This window comes from Scyliorhinus torazame, chromosome 12 (genome assembly GCF_047496885.1).
Source record: "Scyliorhinus torazame isolate Kashiwa2021f chromosome 12, sScyTor2.1, whole genome shotgun sequence".
In the NCBI taxonomy this organism is placed as follows: domain Eukaryota; kingdom Metazoa; phylum Chordata; class Chondrichthyes; order Carcharhiniformes; family Scyliorhinidae; genus Scyliorhinus; species Scyliorhinus torazame.
In genome coordinates this window covers 35,713,996-35,730,245 of record NC_092718.1, presented here as the reverse complement: position 1 = coordinate 35,730,245, position 16,250 = coordinate 35,713,996, and the positions used below count along the sequence as shown (strand labels likewise).

The 16,250-nt window shown below is 49.1% G+C and overlaps 1 protein-coding gene across 2 annotated transcripts in view; it reads left to right on the top strand.

The window, feature by feature from the left end:
- LOC140387499 (WD repeat-containing protein 72-like) overlaps positions 1–16,250 on the top strand; it is a 510,520-nt gene that overhangs the window by 18,850 nt on the left and 475,420 nt on the right. For both annotated transcript variants that reach the window (XM_072470674.1, XM_072470672.1), the window contains exon 3: positions 15,739–15,905. In XM_072470674.1, the coding sequence (XP_072326775.1) occupies positions 15,753–15,905 (153 nt within the window). In that variant the 5' untranslated portion in view covers positions 15,739–15,752. The remainder of the gene's footprint in view (positions 1–15,738; positions 15,906–16,250) is intronic.

The following is a 16,250-nucleotide window of genomic DNA, read 5'->3' as shown; positions in this document are numbered from 1 at the left end:
ATGTGGACGCCAAACTGCTGGCTAAGATACTGGCCACAAGGATAGAGGATTGTGTCCCAGGATGGTAGGGGACGACCAGACGGGATTTGTTAAGGGCAGGCAACTCAAGGCCAATGTTCGAAGGCTTTTGAATGTTATTATGATGCCCTCAGAAGGAGAGCAGGTGGAGGTGGTGGTAGCGATGGATGCGGAGAAGGCTTTTGATCGGGTGGAGTGGGATTACCTGTGAGAGGCACTGGGAAGGTTTGGGTTTGGTGAAGGCTTTGTTGACTGGGTGCAGTTGCTCTATCAGGCACCGGTAGCGAGTGTGCGTACGAACCGGCTGAGGTCGGGGTATTTTAAACTACACCGAGGGACGAGGCAAGGGTGCCCCCTCTCCCCGTTACTGTTTGCTCTGGTCATAGAGCCATTGGCCATGGCGTTAAGAGCCTCTAGGAACTGGAAAGGGCTGGTTCGGGGAGGGGTGGAACACCAGGTCTCGCTTTACACAGATGACCTGCTCTTGTATATTTCAGACCCATTGGAGGGGTTGGGGGAAGTAATGCGAATCCTGGGGGATTTTGGCAATTTTTCGGGGTATAAATTGAACATGGGGAAAAGCGAGATGTTCGCGATCCAGGCAAGAGGACAGGAGAAGACATTGGGAGAGCTGCCGCTTAGAATGGTAGGAAAGAGCTTTTGGTCTCTGGGAATCCAGGTGGCCCGGGAATGGGAGACACTGAACAAGTTAAACTTATCCCGGCTGGTAGAGCAAATGGAAGGGGACTTCAAGAGATGGGACATGCTCCCGCTATCACTGGCATGGAGGGTACAGACCGTGAAAATGACGGTCCACCCCAGATTTCTGTTTGTCTTTTAGTGCCTCCCCATCTTCATCCCGAAGGCCTTTTTCAAGCGGGTGAATAAGGTTATTTTGGGCTTTGTGTGGGCGAGTGAAGAAAGTGTTGCTGGAGCGTAGTTGGGGGGGAAGGTGGGTTGGCGCTGCCAAACTTCTGCAATTACTACTGGGCGGCTAATATCGCCATGATTAGGAAGTGGGTAGCGGGGGAGGGGTCGGTGTGGGAGCGGATGGAGGCGGCGTCATGCAAAGACACAAGTTTGGGAGCACTGATAGCGGCACCTCTTCCGTTCTCGCCGGCCCGATACTCCACAAGTCCAGTGGTGGTGGCGGCTCTGAGAATCTGGGGGCAATGGAGGAGATATAAGAGAGTGGAGGGAGCATCGGTTTGGACCCTGATTTATAATAATCATCGGTTTGTACTGGGTAGGCTGGATGGTGGGTTCCGGAGATGGCAAAGGGCAGGAGTTAGAGGGATGGGGGATCTATTTATAGATGGGAGCTTCCCCAGCTTGAAAGCTTTGGAGGATAAATTTGAATTGCCAGCAGGGAACCGCTTTGGGTATTTGCAGGTGCGAGACTTCCTGAGACAGCAGGTTCTGGCCTTTCCCCGTGCTGCCGCCACTGGGGCTACAGGATAGAGTAGTCTCCAGTACCTGGGTGGGAGAGGGGAAGGTATCAGATATTTACCAGGAGCTTTCGGAGACGGAGGAAACTCCGGTGGAGGGGCTTAAGGGCAAGTGGGAGGACGAGCTAGGAGGAGAGATAGAGGCGGGTCTATGGGCGGACGCCCTAAGCAGGGTTAATACCTCCTCATCATGTGCCAGGCTTAACCTGATACAATTTAAGATAGTCCACCGGGCACACATGACAGTGGCTAGGATGAGTAAGTTTTTCGGGGTAGAGGATAGGTGCGAGGTGCGCGGGAAGCCCAGCAAATCATGTCCACATGTTTTGGGCATGCCCGAAGCTTGGAGGGTTTTGCTAAGGCAATGTCCACGGTACTAAAAACACAGGTGATAGCGATCTTTGAAGTGTCAGAAGAGCCGGGAGTTCAGGGGGCGAAAGAGGCCGATGTCTTGGCCTTTGCCTCCCTGGTAGCCCGGAGACGGATCTTGTTAATGTGGAGGGACTCGAAGCTCCCGAGTTTAGAAACCTGGGTTAGTGACCTGGTTGGGTTTCTCAGTCCCGAGAAGATAAACTTCGCCTTAAGAGGGTCAATGGTCGGGTTCACCCGGAGGTGGCAGCCGTTCGTCGACTTTCTCGGGGAAAATTAAAATGTCAACAGAAGCAGTATTCCAAGGGGAGGGGGCCGGATTGTTGTTTTATGGTTGGGGTGTGTGAAGATTGGGTTGGGGGTGGTAATGTTTATTATACCATGTTTATGTTATTGTTATTATAAAAAATTTCAAATACCTTAATAAAAATATTTTTAAAAAAGGGATTAACTGGCGCCACATGGAACACAGTCGGTTCCAATGAGAAATGGTACGGGGTTCACCACGTTTGCGATTGACACTCAGGAGGCTGGCAAGGTGCAGTTGCATATACATACTTCACTCCCCACTCACCATCCCAGCCAACAAGATGGCAGCGAGGAGAGCAGCTCCCTGTTTTACAGACACCGAGTTCGAAGACTCTGCCGGATGGCGTGGAGGAGAGGATGGCCGCCCTGTAACCCGGGCCGGGAAGGAGGCTGCCAGCCGCCACCGTTCGCCGTGCCTGGGCACAGATGGCAGAGTCCGTCAGCGCCGTGAGCAAGATAATCTGGATTGGCCAGCAGTGCCGGACAAAACTGCACAACCTCCTCAGGACAGCCAGGGTGAGTAGGCAGCACTGTGCCCCTGTCACCAACCCTCGCCCTCACACCCGTAACCCCAACCCACCCCCACCCGGAGGACAGCCAAACCCCCACCCTGCACCACATGCCGGCACCCATGCAGGCTGCCAGGCTGCCCTGGCCACTGCAACCACCAACTACCCACCCCCTAGGCTGCCTGGGTCAGACTGTCCAACACTGTGCATTTTCTGACGTGTGTCACCTGTCCCCCAACACCACCCCCACACCACCCTCAACCCTACACGGCCCTCACACCACCCCCACATTAGCGCCACACCACCCTCACAATACCTTCACACCCGCCATCACCCCCGCTCCATCACCACCCTTACTCTTCCCCCCCCCCCAACAAGCCCCCACTCCCCCAGCCCGCAGTCTTATCATGCACCTTGACTTGTGTCTTGCAGGAGCTGCTGGTATGGAGCGGGCCCTTCTGCTATCCCAACCCCAGCCACAGCTGCAGCCAGAACCCCAGCGTGCCGACCAGCGACAGTGAACTGACATGGCCGCGACCCATCAACCCGAGAACAGGACCCCCTGGAGCTCGAATCCGAGCGTAACACAGATTTCCCATCACAGCTTTCTCCAACACCCTCCAGCATCCCAGCGACACTCGCCTCGGCTGGGCGCTTCAGTGAAAAGGCTCCTGGGCACTCTCTGGTGCGCACCACGCACATGCTCCGGTACAGCAGGTGGAGGTACGAACTCCTGAGGGGGCGGACGGTCGGAGGGCGGGCCGACCCCAGGGATTAGCTGCCGTCCAGATGGGTTTCGGGCTTCTGGAACGGACAGTCCCGTCGATTGTGGAGATGCAGTTGCAGACTACATGAGGGGTTGTCGGTGAACATTCGGCAACTGCAGGTGCAGGTGGAGGAGTCCAACCGCGTGCAGGAGCAGGAGGTGGGCCAACCATGCATGCCATCCAGGCCAACACTGCACAGGTGGCGTCCATAGTGCAGACTTTGGGGGTGAAGGTTTCGGCCATGGATCAAGATGTCGAAGGCCTGGGGCAATCTGTGCAGGCGGTGGCTGAGGCCCAGGACAGGGCTGCTCTTTCACAGGCAGCCATGTACCAGAGCCACCTGGATATTGCATGGCATCTCTTTTAGCGGGTCTCTGCGCCAGCCTGTGGCCTCCAGTTAGGCATTCATCGACCACGACCGCAGTGAATAACCCCTGTTGCCCAGGAGCCAACCCCCCAGCCGGGAGTACGCCTCAAAGAGGCCAGGAACCATTAAGTGTGCCAGGTCGAAGGTGCCGTGCACACTCTCCCAGTATCGGGCACAGACACACATGATGCGCATCTGATGCTCACACACACGCTGCACGTTAATTGAGTGGAACCCCTTTCAGTTTGTTTCATCTGCAGGCGCTCGTAAGGCGAGATGCATCCTATCAATCATCCCCCGGTGTTAAGGAATGGGTTAAGAGACAGTGCAATTAGTTGTCTCATTTATGTTAAGTATCCATTAATTGACACTGATATGTAAAGGGGCTTCAGGTGGCCTCTGTCAGGTGATGTATAGTTAGAGTTTTGTGCAAAGGCTGTTGGAATGAAATAAATGTGTGTTGGTGAAAAAGGAACAGAACTTTAGACTCTTCATATCACAGCAACTAAAACGTCTAACAATTGGTAGCAGAGGATGGTTGCTGTGTAAATGTGAAGGGTTGAACGATACAACTTTTCCAGATCAAACCAAGGAGTGAGTGAGAAAAGAAAAAAAGGGATATATGGCTGAACCGAGGATAAAGATGGCTGGATATGACTATCCTCCCTTATTTTCTGTAAGGGAATTGTACGACCAATGGAGAAGTGCAGTAGTTATGTGGACTAAGATAACTGCTTTGAGAAAGAGAAAACAAGGTATGGCATTGGCTCTTTCTCTACCATATGGCAGTAAAATCTGAAACAAAGAGCTCTCTGAGCTGGAATTGGAAGAGTTAGCCTCAGAAGAAGGTCTGGAGACTTTATTACATTATATGGATAAGATTTATAAGAAAGATGACTTGTTAAGTGCGTATGAAGCATGGTCGGATTTTGATAAGTTCCGAAAAATGGAGGATATCTCCATGGAAGACTATATAATGGAATTTGGCAGACTATATAAAAGGCTGCCGAAACACAACCTGGTATTTCCACAGTCTGTGTTGGTCTTTAACTTACTTGACTGTGCTAGAGTGAGCAACATGGATAGGCTCCTGGTTTTGACAGGAGTTCAGTTTACTGATAAGGATACCTTATTCGAACAGATGACAAAAGCTTGACAAAAGTTTCTGGGGAAACATTCGATTCCAATGGCTCTGATGACCCAAATAGGTCAGCCTGCAATAAGGCAGAATATGGAAGATACACTACTAACAGGATGGCGAAATCGTATTGCTACGAACAGGGCTCAAGACTATAGAAGGAGACCGAGACAAGAAAATTATGAAGACAGAAACCCAGTTAGAACCTACAATAGGAAGATGAACCCCAGAAATGCACTGGGCATGATAAATCAATGTTTTCGATGTGACTCTCAATACCATTGTGCTTTCAACTGTCCAACTCGTTATGATAAGAGTGTTTGAAGCGACACATGACATGGAAGAGTCAGAAGAGGAAAAAGATAGTGAACAGAAAGAAGGCATTGTCCTATTGACAAGCAGTTTTACGCCGGTAATGAGGGTGTTGGTTGCAGAATCCTTCAACTGTGCTGTTTTGGACAGTGGCTGCACATCTACTGTGTGTGGAATTGACTGGTTAAAATGTTATCTGGACTCCTTGAATGCTGAAAATCGCAACAAGGTTAAGGAATTTGAAAGTTCCACAAGTTTCAGGTATGGGGATGATAATACTCTGAAGTCGCTGAAAAGAGTGGTGATCCCTTGCAATATTGTCGGAGTGAATCATTTCATTAGCACGGATGTTGTATCAAGTGAGATACCTTTGCTTCTGAGCAGACCATCGATGAAGAAAGCACACATGAAACTGGATATGGAACAGGATAAGGCAACAGTTTTTGGAAAGACGGTGGACTTACAATTTACACAGTCGGGACACTATTGTATTCCATTACTGACAAATAATATTTCAAGTAGAGTGGTTAAGGATGTGTTAATGGCAGTTGAAAATGGGATTTTGGCAGAAAAAAAAGCTTGTGGTATTAAAACTGCATAGGCAATTTGCACATCCGTCTCCTCGGCGGCTGAAAATTTATTAAAGGATGCAGGGGTAAGGGATGATGACTATACTAAACTGATAGAACAGGTTAGTGACCGCTGTGAAGTTTGTAGGAAGTACAGAAGGACACCAGCACAACCGATAGAAACCCTACCTTTGGCCAGGGATTTTAATGACATTGTGGCCATGGACCTTAAGATCTGGGATAAAGCAAATAATATATTTATTTTGCATTTTGTAGATTTAGCAACCGGATTTAGTCAATCAACGATTGTATAAAGTAAAGAAAAGAGAGTAATTCTGGATCAAATCGTGGAAAAATGGATAGGGACAGGAATGGGTCCACCGGCAAAATTCCTTACAGACAATGGGGGATAATTTGCTAATGATGAGTTTGGGGATATGTGTGAAAACGTGAATATCAGAGTTATGAATGCAGCTGGTGAAAACCCATTTAGTAATGGTGTCTGTGAAAGAAATCATGCTGTCATCGATGACATGCTTCGGAAAATTTTGGCAGATCGACCAAATTGCAGGCTAAATTCAGCGTTAGCATGGGCGGTACATGCAAAGAATTCATTGCAGATGGTTGGGGGCTATAGTCCTTATCAATTAGTGTTTGGTAGAAATCCTAAAATTCTGTCCATTTTGGATGACCAGCCTCCAGCTTGGGAGGGGACTACAATTAGCTTTGATTTTGCTGAACATTTAAATGCATTATATAGCAGTAGAAAAGCTTTTTGGAAGCAGACGTCTCTGAAAGAATTTGCAGAGCTTTAAGACATAACGTACGGCCATCAGATGCCGTTTTTTAGCAAGGAGACATGGTATACTATAAGAGAGACAATTCTAATGAATGGAAAGGCCCAGGGAAGATATTACGCATAGATGGCAAAACAATTATTTTGCAACATGGTAATCAAACTGTTAGGGTACATTCATCAAGGATAATGGGTACAGATTACAAATTTTCAAATTTAGACAGAGCAGACAGACATGACGAGGAACCAGAGTCATCTGGTACGCATGTGTTACAGAACTATGAGGACCAGTTAACTGATATAGACAGGGTTTCTGTAGAGGAACACAACACTTCTGATGAATTAGAACAGGCCATTTTTCCGAAAGGGCAACTGCCAAAAGTTGGTACAAAAGTGACATACTTGCCTGAAGGGTCTAGTCAATGGAAGGATGCAACTGTTATTAGTAGAGCAGGGAAGGCCACTGGAAAGTATAAACATTGGTTGAATGTACAGCATTCAGGGGAAGGAGTCAAGACAATGGATTGGGAAAACGAAGTTCAAAAATGGAGGGCACAGAAATGCAGTGCCAGTTCAGATAGTACATCGGATAGTGAACAGGTCCGCAGGAAAAGGTCGAGAACTATTGAAAGGACATCCCACAGCAGAAGGGAAAGATCAAGCAGTAGCAGTACAGAACGAGATACCAGGCGGGAGAGGGGACATAGTTTATCAAGATCTCGGAACATGAGTAAGACTACGAATACTATTATTAGTATAGGAGTAGAATCCCACATGCACGTGAGATTTTGGTGGCTTCAAATAAATTAGATGAAAAAGTTATCAAAGAAGCTAAACAGCAAGAATTGCATAGTTGGAGTGAATTTGGGATATACACGGAAGTACTGGATAGGGGACAAAGAGCTCTATCCCACAGATGGATTTGCACGGAAAAGGTTCTTCCTGATGGAACTTATAAGGCAAAGGCCAGGCTTGTGGCAAAGGGATTTGAAGAAAACTTAGAAGATCAGGATTTAAGGGTAGATTCACCTACAGCAGGAAAGGTTATTTTAAAGATCTTCTTGGCTCCATTAACTACAAAGGCATGGGAATGCAAATCTATAGATATAAAAGCTGCCGTTTTGCAGGGGCATCAGCTCCAGAGAGACATTTTTCTCCGTCCTCCTAAATAAGCAGCTAACACAGGAGGGGTACTCTGGAAGTTGAACAAATGTGTATATGGATTAAATGAAGCATCTGGAGAGTCTGGTATTTTTCGGTAAGGTCAGTTTTGTTAAAGTTAGGCTGTTGCCAGTTGAAAGCAGATCCTGCAATGTTTGATTGGCACTATAAAGGAAATCTTTCTGGCATTTTTATGATGCATGCCGATGATTTTTTGTGGGGTGGGACTAGTGATTTTGAAGCTATTGTAATCTCTGGTTTGAGGAAAGAATTCAGGGTTGGAAGTCAAGCTTCAGGTGCATTTAAATATATTGGACTAGAAATTGGACAGACTAAGTTAGGGGCAACTTTACATCAGCAATCTTATTTGGAAAGCATCAGCCCAATAGCAATTAGTCGTGGCCGAGTTTCACAAAAAGAGGCAATGGTTTCAAAGATAGAAAAAGAGCAACTGCAAAGTTTAATTGGGCAACTGAACTGGTTAGGTAGACAGACTAGATCGGACGTGAGTTTTGATGTCTAAAGAGTTGAGTACAAAAATGAATGATCCCAAAGTGGAAGACATAATAAGAGCAAATAAAGCGTTGGCCAAATTAAAAATGCTGGAGTGTGTTTTGAAGTTCCCAGTTTTAGGTGACCTTAGGCACTTGAAACTCAGAGTTTATAGTGATGCGTCCTACGCAAATTTGTGATGGCGTTTCAAGCGCAGGAGGTTTTATAATTTTCCTTTTGGGGAACAATGGTAAATGTTGCCCGCTTGTGTGGGAAACAAAGAAAATAAGGAGAGTGGTAAAAAGCACTTTGGCTGCTGAGAAGTTAAGCCTTGTAGAGGCGGTGGATATGGCCTTTTATATAAGTCAGATATTGACAGAAATTTTGGGATTAAGGGATTTGGGTAATATACCTATTGACTGTCACATTGACAATGAATCCCTGTGGGAAAATGTGCACTCTACAAAATGTGTCAATGAAAAGAGGTTACGGATAGACATTGCAAGTTTGAAGCAGATGTTGGACAGAGGGGAAATAACAAAAATTAAATGGGTCGACAGTAGCTATCAACTGTCAGACTGTTTTACGAAAAGAGGGGCGAGTTCACAGAAACTTTTGGATATTGTTAATGAAGGCCGCTTGTTTCTGTGACTGTTTTTTTTCTTTCTTGTCCAAAAAACAAAAGGGGGTGGGGGAACTCATGTGTGTGTTTTTGAGTTTCTTGAAATTTTGTTTTCACCTAAAGTGTTATTTTTTTCTCCAAGGAAGGGGAGATTGTTAAGTAATGGGTTAAGAGACATTGCAATTAGTTGTCTCATTTATGTTAAGTATCCATTAATTGACACTGATTATGTAAAGGGGCTTCAGGTGGCCTCTGTCAGGTGATGTGTAGTTGGAGTTTTGTGCAAAGTCTGTTGGAATGAAATAAATGTGTGTTGGTGAAAAAGGAACAGAACTTTAGACTCTTCATATCACAGCAACTAAAATGTCTAACACCCGGACCTGAGGCATCTCGGCGATGGCAGCAAACACTGCTGTCTGGGCATCCTAGTGGGCTCGGTCCACATTGAAATGGGTGTATTGATGGCGTGGATGCACCTGTGCACCGAGCTCTGTGAGAACCCAGACAGGTCCCCTGTCGGCGCCTGGAAGGACCCTGTTGTGGAGAGGTACCGGGCAACCGCCACCATGACGGCACTGCCAGGTGTGCCATGATCAGGCAGATATGTCGCACTGTCCCCCTGCTCAGCTGGAATCTTCAACGGGCATGCCCGGTCTGGCAAGTCCTCGAATGACAGGCGCTGCTACTATACGGAAGGCCTCATGCGGCACCTCCTTTGCAGCTTCTCCTGCTCTTCAGCCTGTTGGGCGGCCGACTCTCCATTCTTAGCAGTTGCCCCCTTTTTCCCTGGGACATGCTCCCCTGTGTCAGCTTCCTCCTCCTCGAGCAGCTCCAGCTCGCACAGCCGCATTGCGTCCCCAGGGCTGCGGCCACTAGGAGGAGGGTCACCATTGCTGGTTGTATTCCAATATCCATTGTCTGCAGGGAGTGAAAGGCCGACATATTATGATGGTGCATACCCCCATGCCCAACCAGATCCAACGGCCTTCATGGTGGCCCCGGTTGGCACTCCTGACTCTGCTCCCACATGGCCCTCTCCCCCATTTCCGCACCCCTGACCCCGTTGGTGCCCGGCATGGTGGAGCCTCTGCCCCTGGCATCTGTCCCTGCTGCCAGGGGTACCGTCGGCTGGCACTGCCCATGTCTGTGGTACACTCTGTCCGGCGGCCCCCTGTAGGGGCCACTGTGGCCGCTGACCTTAGGCGGGCCGCGTGATGCCATGCTAGCGGGTGGCAGCCAGTTGAGGGGATGGGTGGTATGGCGGATGGTGGAGTGCAGGGGTGGTGGGGCGGGGGCATCCATACGGCTTGTGTAACTGCAGAACCAGGGGCCAAGGTGGGTGGTCAGTGGGGTGCACAGCAAAATGGCTGCGTTGCAGACTGCGGCAATGGAGGTTCGTGCCTGGACACCGCCCCAGTCCCGACCTGGCCCCAGGGCCCATCTTCCCTTCCGCCCCCACCCCAGCCAGCCCAAGCAATGTCAGGACTGGCAGTCCACGGTTGTACCTCTCCGAGTTCTACCTACTCTCTCTCTCTCATCAGCCACGGCGCCTGTTTCGCGACTTTGAAAAGCACAAGTGAACCTCACCGTCGGGAATTCCCTCCAGTGGAGGCGAAGAATCGTGGAGGTCCCGGAGAATAGCGGGTCAGGCCCGCTAATGATATGCAAACGGCGTTCACCATACGTGTGGAGAAGGATGCAGTGACGGCGCTGACGAGACACCCGAGAATTGCGATTTGGCGTGAAACTGACGCCAGACACGATTTAATCGTCAAAATCGATTCTCCGCCCAATCGCGTTATGCGATTCCGGCGTCTGCTGGATGGGGAGAATCCCACCCCATATATTTCAGATGAAGAAATCCTCTTTGGTCATCACTCACTGACGATTAGGATTGTCCACCTTAGAAACCCTGTGTCCCTTGTCATGGGTTCTGCACCTTTGGCAGGTGTTTCCAGGTGGTGGGATTGTTCCTTGTCTCAAGATCGCTGGTATTTCTTTCTCAGGCTCCTTTTCCATACCTCGTTTCGCAATAGAGTTTTCCTGAAGAATTGTGCCCCTTCAATCAGGAAATTCATCCAAGTAAGTCTCTTCTGAGTAAGGGTATCCCAGGCCCTGATGTCTATGTTGCATTTCTTGAGTTCAGGGCGTCTTTGAAGAGCCTCCTTTGACCTCTCCTTGTTCGGGAGTTTTCCTTGAGCGAAGAAGACTTCCTTTGGCAGTTAGGACCGTGACATCCTAAGCATGTGGCCAGCCCAGCAAAATTTGTTTTGGGTGATCATGGCGTCGATTCTGATGCTCTTGGCTCCTTCAAGGATGGTGATGTTAGTCCGTCTGTCCTCCCAATTGATGCGGAGAATCTGTCTCAGACATCATTGACGGTACCTCTCCAGGGCCTTGAGGTGGTGTTTGTACGTAGTCCACGTTTCTGAGCCGCATGGAAGAGTTGGGAGGTTGACTGCCTTGTTCACAATGATCTTGATATCAGCACAGATGTCACGCATGTCATCGAACACTCTCCTCCTTAGGTCTCCAAAGGTGTCGCTCGCCGTCGTTGGTTCTCCGCATCGATGTCAACCTTGGACGAGATGTGGTTCCCCAGGTAGAGGAAATGTTCTATGTGTGGGAGGGTATCTCCATTGATCTTGATGGAGGGAGAGCCCGGTTCTTGCCCTGAGGCGGGTTGGTAAAGGACTTGAGTCTTCTTAAGGTTGAGGCTGAGACTACTTATTTGGTATTTTGCTGCGAAGGCATCAAACATGGCTTGGATATTCTCTTCAGCGGGTGCAGAGATGGTGTCATCCATGTAGTGAAGTTCCATGAGCAATGTCAGTGCCATCTTCATCTTGGATTTCAACCGGTTGAGGTGGAAAAGTTTTCTGTTCATCCTGTAGATGACATCCACTCTACTGGGAGGCTTGTTCTTGACGAGGTGAAGGATGGTGGCGATGAAGATGAAAAGGATGAGGGTGATGACATATCCCTGCTCGTCTCCAGTCCTGACCTTGAAGGTTTCTGTCTTATTTCTGTTGGTGAGGTCTGCCGGCGCCATCTTGTCATGGAGGAGTCTGAGAGGGTTAATGAATTTCTCTGGAAGCCGGCCTTTGACAGGGTCTTCTATAGCACTTCCTGATTGGTAGAGTCAAAAGCCTTGGTCAGATGGATGAAGGCCATGTAGAGTGGTTGATTTTGCTCCTGGGATCTCTCTTGAAGTTGTCGAGCAGTGAAAATCATATCCATTGTTCCACAGTTTGATCAGAAGCCACACTGACGTCTCCCAGAAGGTGTCAGCTGTTTTTTCAAAATGTCACAATGTTCCCAGTTGATCCAGCGTCCATTCTGCTACTTACAGATTATGAAATAGATTCAGAAACGCTCAGCTTCTAGTATTTTAATCGGACTGCTCCATTTTCCTCATATGGCCATGCAGCTGTAAGAGAGACAGATTATGAACCCTGAAGCAGAATTAAGATTGACCCCCATGACTCTTTATTCATTTGAAAGAAAGAAAGACTTGCATTTAGATAGCGCCTTTCATGACCTCAGGATATCCCAAAGATCTTTACAGTCAATGAAGTTCTTTCCTGAGCAGGGTCGTATTTTTCAGATCATGAGCATCTTGGTTTGCAACCCAATTAATATTTGAACAGATGTGCATGAGTGTATGGCGAGGGCACAGTTGAATCATAGTAAGCGATCAAGTTGCATGACATTACATTTTATGGTGTATGACTGCAAGTTACTGGGCGCATTTCTCCCATTGGGAGACTAAGTCCCGATGCCGGAGTGTTTCACTCCGGCGTCGGAGGCCGTTCCCAGCCTCCTATTCTCCCGCCCCGGGGGGCTAGGAGCAGCGCCGGGCCTTGGCGGCACGTAAAAGCGGTGGCGCGTAAATGACGCGACCGGTGCCGCGTAAATTACGTCACCGCAAGAAGATGTCGGATGGATCTTGCGGGGCAGCGGAGGAAAGGAGGTCCTCCTTCAGAGAGGCCGACCCGCCGATCGATGGGCACCGATCACGGGCCAGACCCCTTTTGAGGCTCCCCCCCGGTGTAGGAAACCCCCTCCGCCCCCACAGGCCGCCCCCCCAGCGTTCCTGCGCTGTTCCCGCCGGCAGCGACCAGGTGTGGATGGCGCCGGCGGGAACCTGTCGTGTTGGGCAGGCCGCTCGGCCCATCCGGGCCGGAGAATCGCCACTCGCCCGTTACAAACGGCGAGCGGCAATTCTCCCAGCGGCCAGTCGTGATTCTCGCCGCGCCGATTTGGGGGGTGTGGGAGAATCGCGTGCGGGCGTCGGGGCGGCATGGCGGGACTCGCGCGGCGCCCGGGCGATTCTCCCACCTGGCGTGGGGGGGGGGGGGGGGGGGGGGAGAATTCCGCCCACTGTCTTTGTACAATACAAGACTGTACAGTTTTTTGAACTTTTTTGCTCGGGACACATTTTTACCAATGGGCCATCCTTCGGGAACCACGCCACCCGACCGTCGCAAACCACGCCATGACCTCTTGACCTTCGGGACCCACGCCACCCGACCTTCGCAAACCACGCTGTGACCTCCTGACCTTCGGGACCCACGCCACACGACCTTCGCAAACCACGCCGTGACCTCCTGACCTTCGTGACCCACGCTGCCCGAATTTTGCGACCCGCCATTTTCACTCACCTTTAATTTGCAGGAGTACCTGGTTGGTCCTAACTTGCTTTGTTATTGCAATGTTACATTTCTGATAATGGCTTTAGGTGATGATTTAAGATCTCACTGCATCCGTTGAACAAAATAAAGAGGCTTGTCCTCGAACTCGCCATGCTTAGTCTTCAAATATCTTTGAAGTTTTGAGGGTTTTAAACTTTCATTTGCCAGTGCTTCCCTGCATATAACACACATGGATTTTGAGTTCTGATTTGCAGTGACACAATTAATAACCCACACCTCAAGTAATCATCTTTATGCTGCTTTGTTCCTGTTTTCAGCTTCTTCTTCATGGGTTGTTCACCAGAGGCCCTGGAGTTCACACCAGCACTGCTGGCAGCTGTGAAATGGAGGGACCCCTCTCGGCCTATAACACGTCAGTGTTTGGGGTCCGTGACCTACTCTCTGCCACCCATCTAGACAGGAAGACTCCAGTGATTTAAAAAAAATTGCTCCTGGGACACCGTGTTGACGTCAAGAGGAGGTGTTCTGCCCTGCGGGACCCCGGGCCTGCGTACTGCTGAGGGAGCGTGCATGCGCGAAACGGCCGGCATTCTGAAAGTCGGCCGCGGCCAGCACTTTAAAAATCATGGTGCAGCACGGTAGCATAGTGGATAGCACAATTGCTTCACAGCTCCAGGGTCCCAGGTTCGATTCCCGGCTTGGGTCACTGTCTGTGCGGAGTCTGCACGTCCTCCCCGTGTGTGCGTGGGTTTCCTCCGGGTGCTCCGGTTTCCTCCCACAGTCCAAAGATGTGCAGGTTAGGTGGATTGGCCATGTTAAATTGTCCTTAGTGTCCAAAATTGCCCTTAGTGTTGGGTGGGGTTACTGGGTTATGGGGATAGGGTGGAGGTGTGGGCTTGGGTAGGGTGCTCTTTTCAAGAGCCGGTGCAGACTCGATGGGCCGAATGGCCTCCTTCTGCACTGTAAATTCTATGTAAATTCTATGTAAATCCAGTCGGGTCATCGGGCACTTCTCCCGGCAATCAGGAATGCTGACGAATAGCCCTGCGATTGGGAACCCCGCAACACATGGCCCCGCGACCCTCCTGGCACATGCCCGCGACACACACGCGAGTCATGACCCTGGGTTTGAAAATAACTTGTGGAAGTTGAGGATCGTTTCCACGACCAAGAGAATGATTTACAGTATTTGTGCACCCTAGTGCGTTGTCACAGGTATGCTTCTCATGCTGTGAATGTAGGTTTATCCTGCCGTATAATTCACCAAGATTTAATGTAAAGATGCAACTCCCCATTGGCAGGTGGGGCTTGCGTATTGGAAGCATTTGTAACAACACTAGCCAGGCAGTGTGAACTTTTGAGTTTTAGAGATGGGTTTTTCTCAGTGTGTAGTGTACAAAGGGAACATGTTCACCTACTCTCATTAGTTTGAAGTGATCATTTAAACAGTATGGGAAACATTGCGTACCTTTGCGTACGGAGGAAAGCTGGATAGTCCTTCAGTTTGGGCAGCATGGTAGCACAAGTGATTAGCACTGTGGCTCCACAGCGCCAGGGTCCCAGGTTCGATTCCCTGCTGGGTCACTGTCTGTGCGGAGTCTGCACGTTCTCCCCGTGTCTGCGTGGGTTTCCTCCGGGTCCTCCGGTTTCCTCCCACAATCCAAAGACGTGCAGGTTAGGTTATTGGCCATGCTAAATTGCCCTTAGTGTCCAAAAGGTTAGGAGGGGTTATTGGCTTACAGGGATAGGGTGGAAGTGAGGGCTTAAGTGGGTCGGTGCAGACTCGATGGGCCGAATGGCCTCCTTGTGCAGTGTATGTTCTATGTTTGAAAGATGTCAAATTAGAATTGAAAGTACCAACAATTAAAGTTTCACAGTCATTGGCATTCATGAGATTGATAATCCATAAACAAGGTTTTCCCGTCTCTCTCCTTACATATCAACACTGCACAAAGGGATGGAATTACATTTTGATGACAATATAATTCCTAAAAGCTAAGATTTATTAACCAGGAAAAATTATGACGTCCTTCCCAGTTTGTCCATTGTGACATTCTCATAGTTAGCCGTGTGAGAAAGGTATAAGGCACGAATGGGACATGTCAATGCTTCTTCAAATAATTAACGATTAATTATGCCTCGTGTGAAATTGGATCACCGGCATTTAAATCCTGAGCGCGTATTGATACATGAATATCATTTTCAGGGGTTTTGATCGTCATGAAGAGTATTGTCCAGCCAATAGCAGTGTGGGAGAGGAAAGCACCATCGCATTCAATCTGTGCCCTAATGTTAACTGATGACCAGCGAACAATAGTTACAGGCAGTCGGGAGGGACAGATCTGCCTCTGGAATCTATCACCTGATTTCAAGGTTAGTGTTTAACATGATCAATTGCAATACAAAATATCTTTACTCATTTCTCATAGAATGATTGAGTTTTACAGCACAGAAAGCGGCCCTTCGGCCCATCGCGTCTGCACCGACCATCAAGCACCTACCATTTCTAATCCCATTTGCAGCACTTGATCCATAGCCTTGTATGCTGTGGCATTTGAAGTGCTCGCCTAAATGCTTCTTAAATGTTGTGAGGGTTCCCGCCTCCACCACCCTTTCAGGCAGCGATTTCCAGATTCCCATCATCCTCTGGGTGAACAAGATTTTCCTCAAATCCGCTCCACATTTCCTGCCCAATACCTTAAATCTATGCCTCCTTCT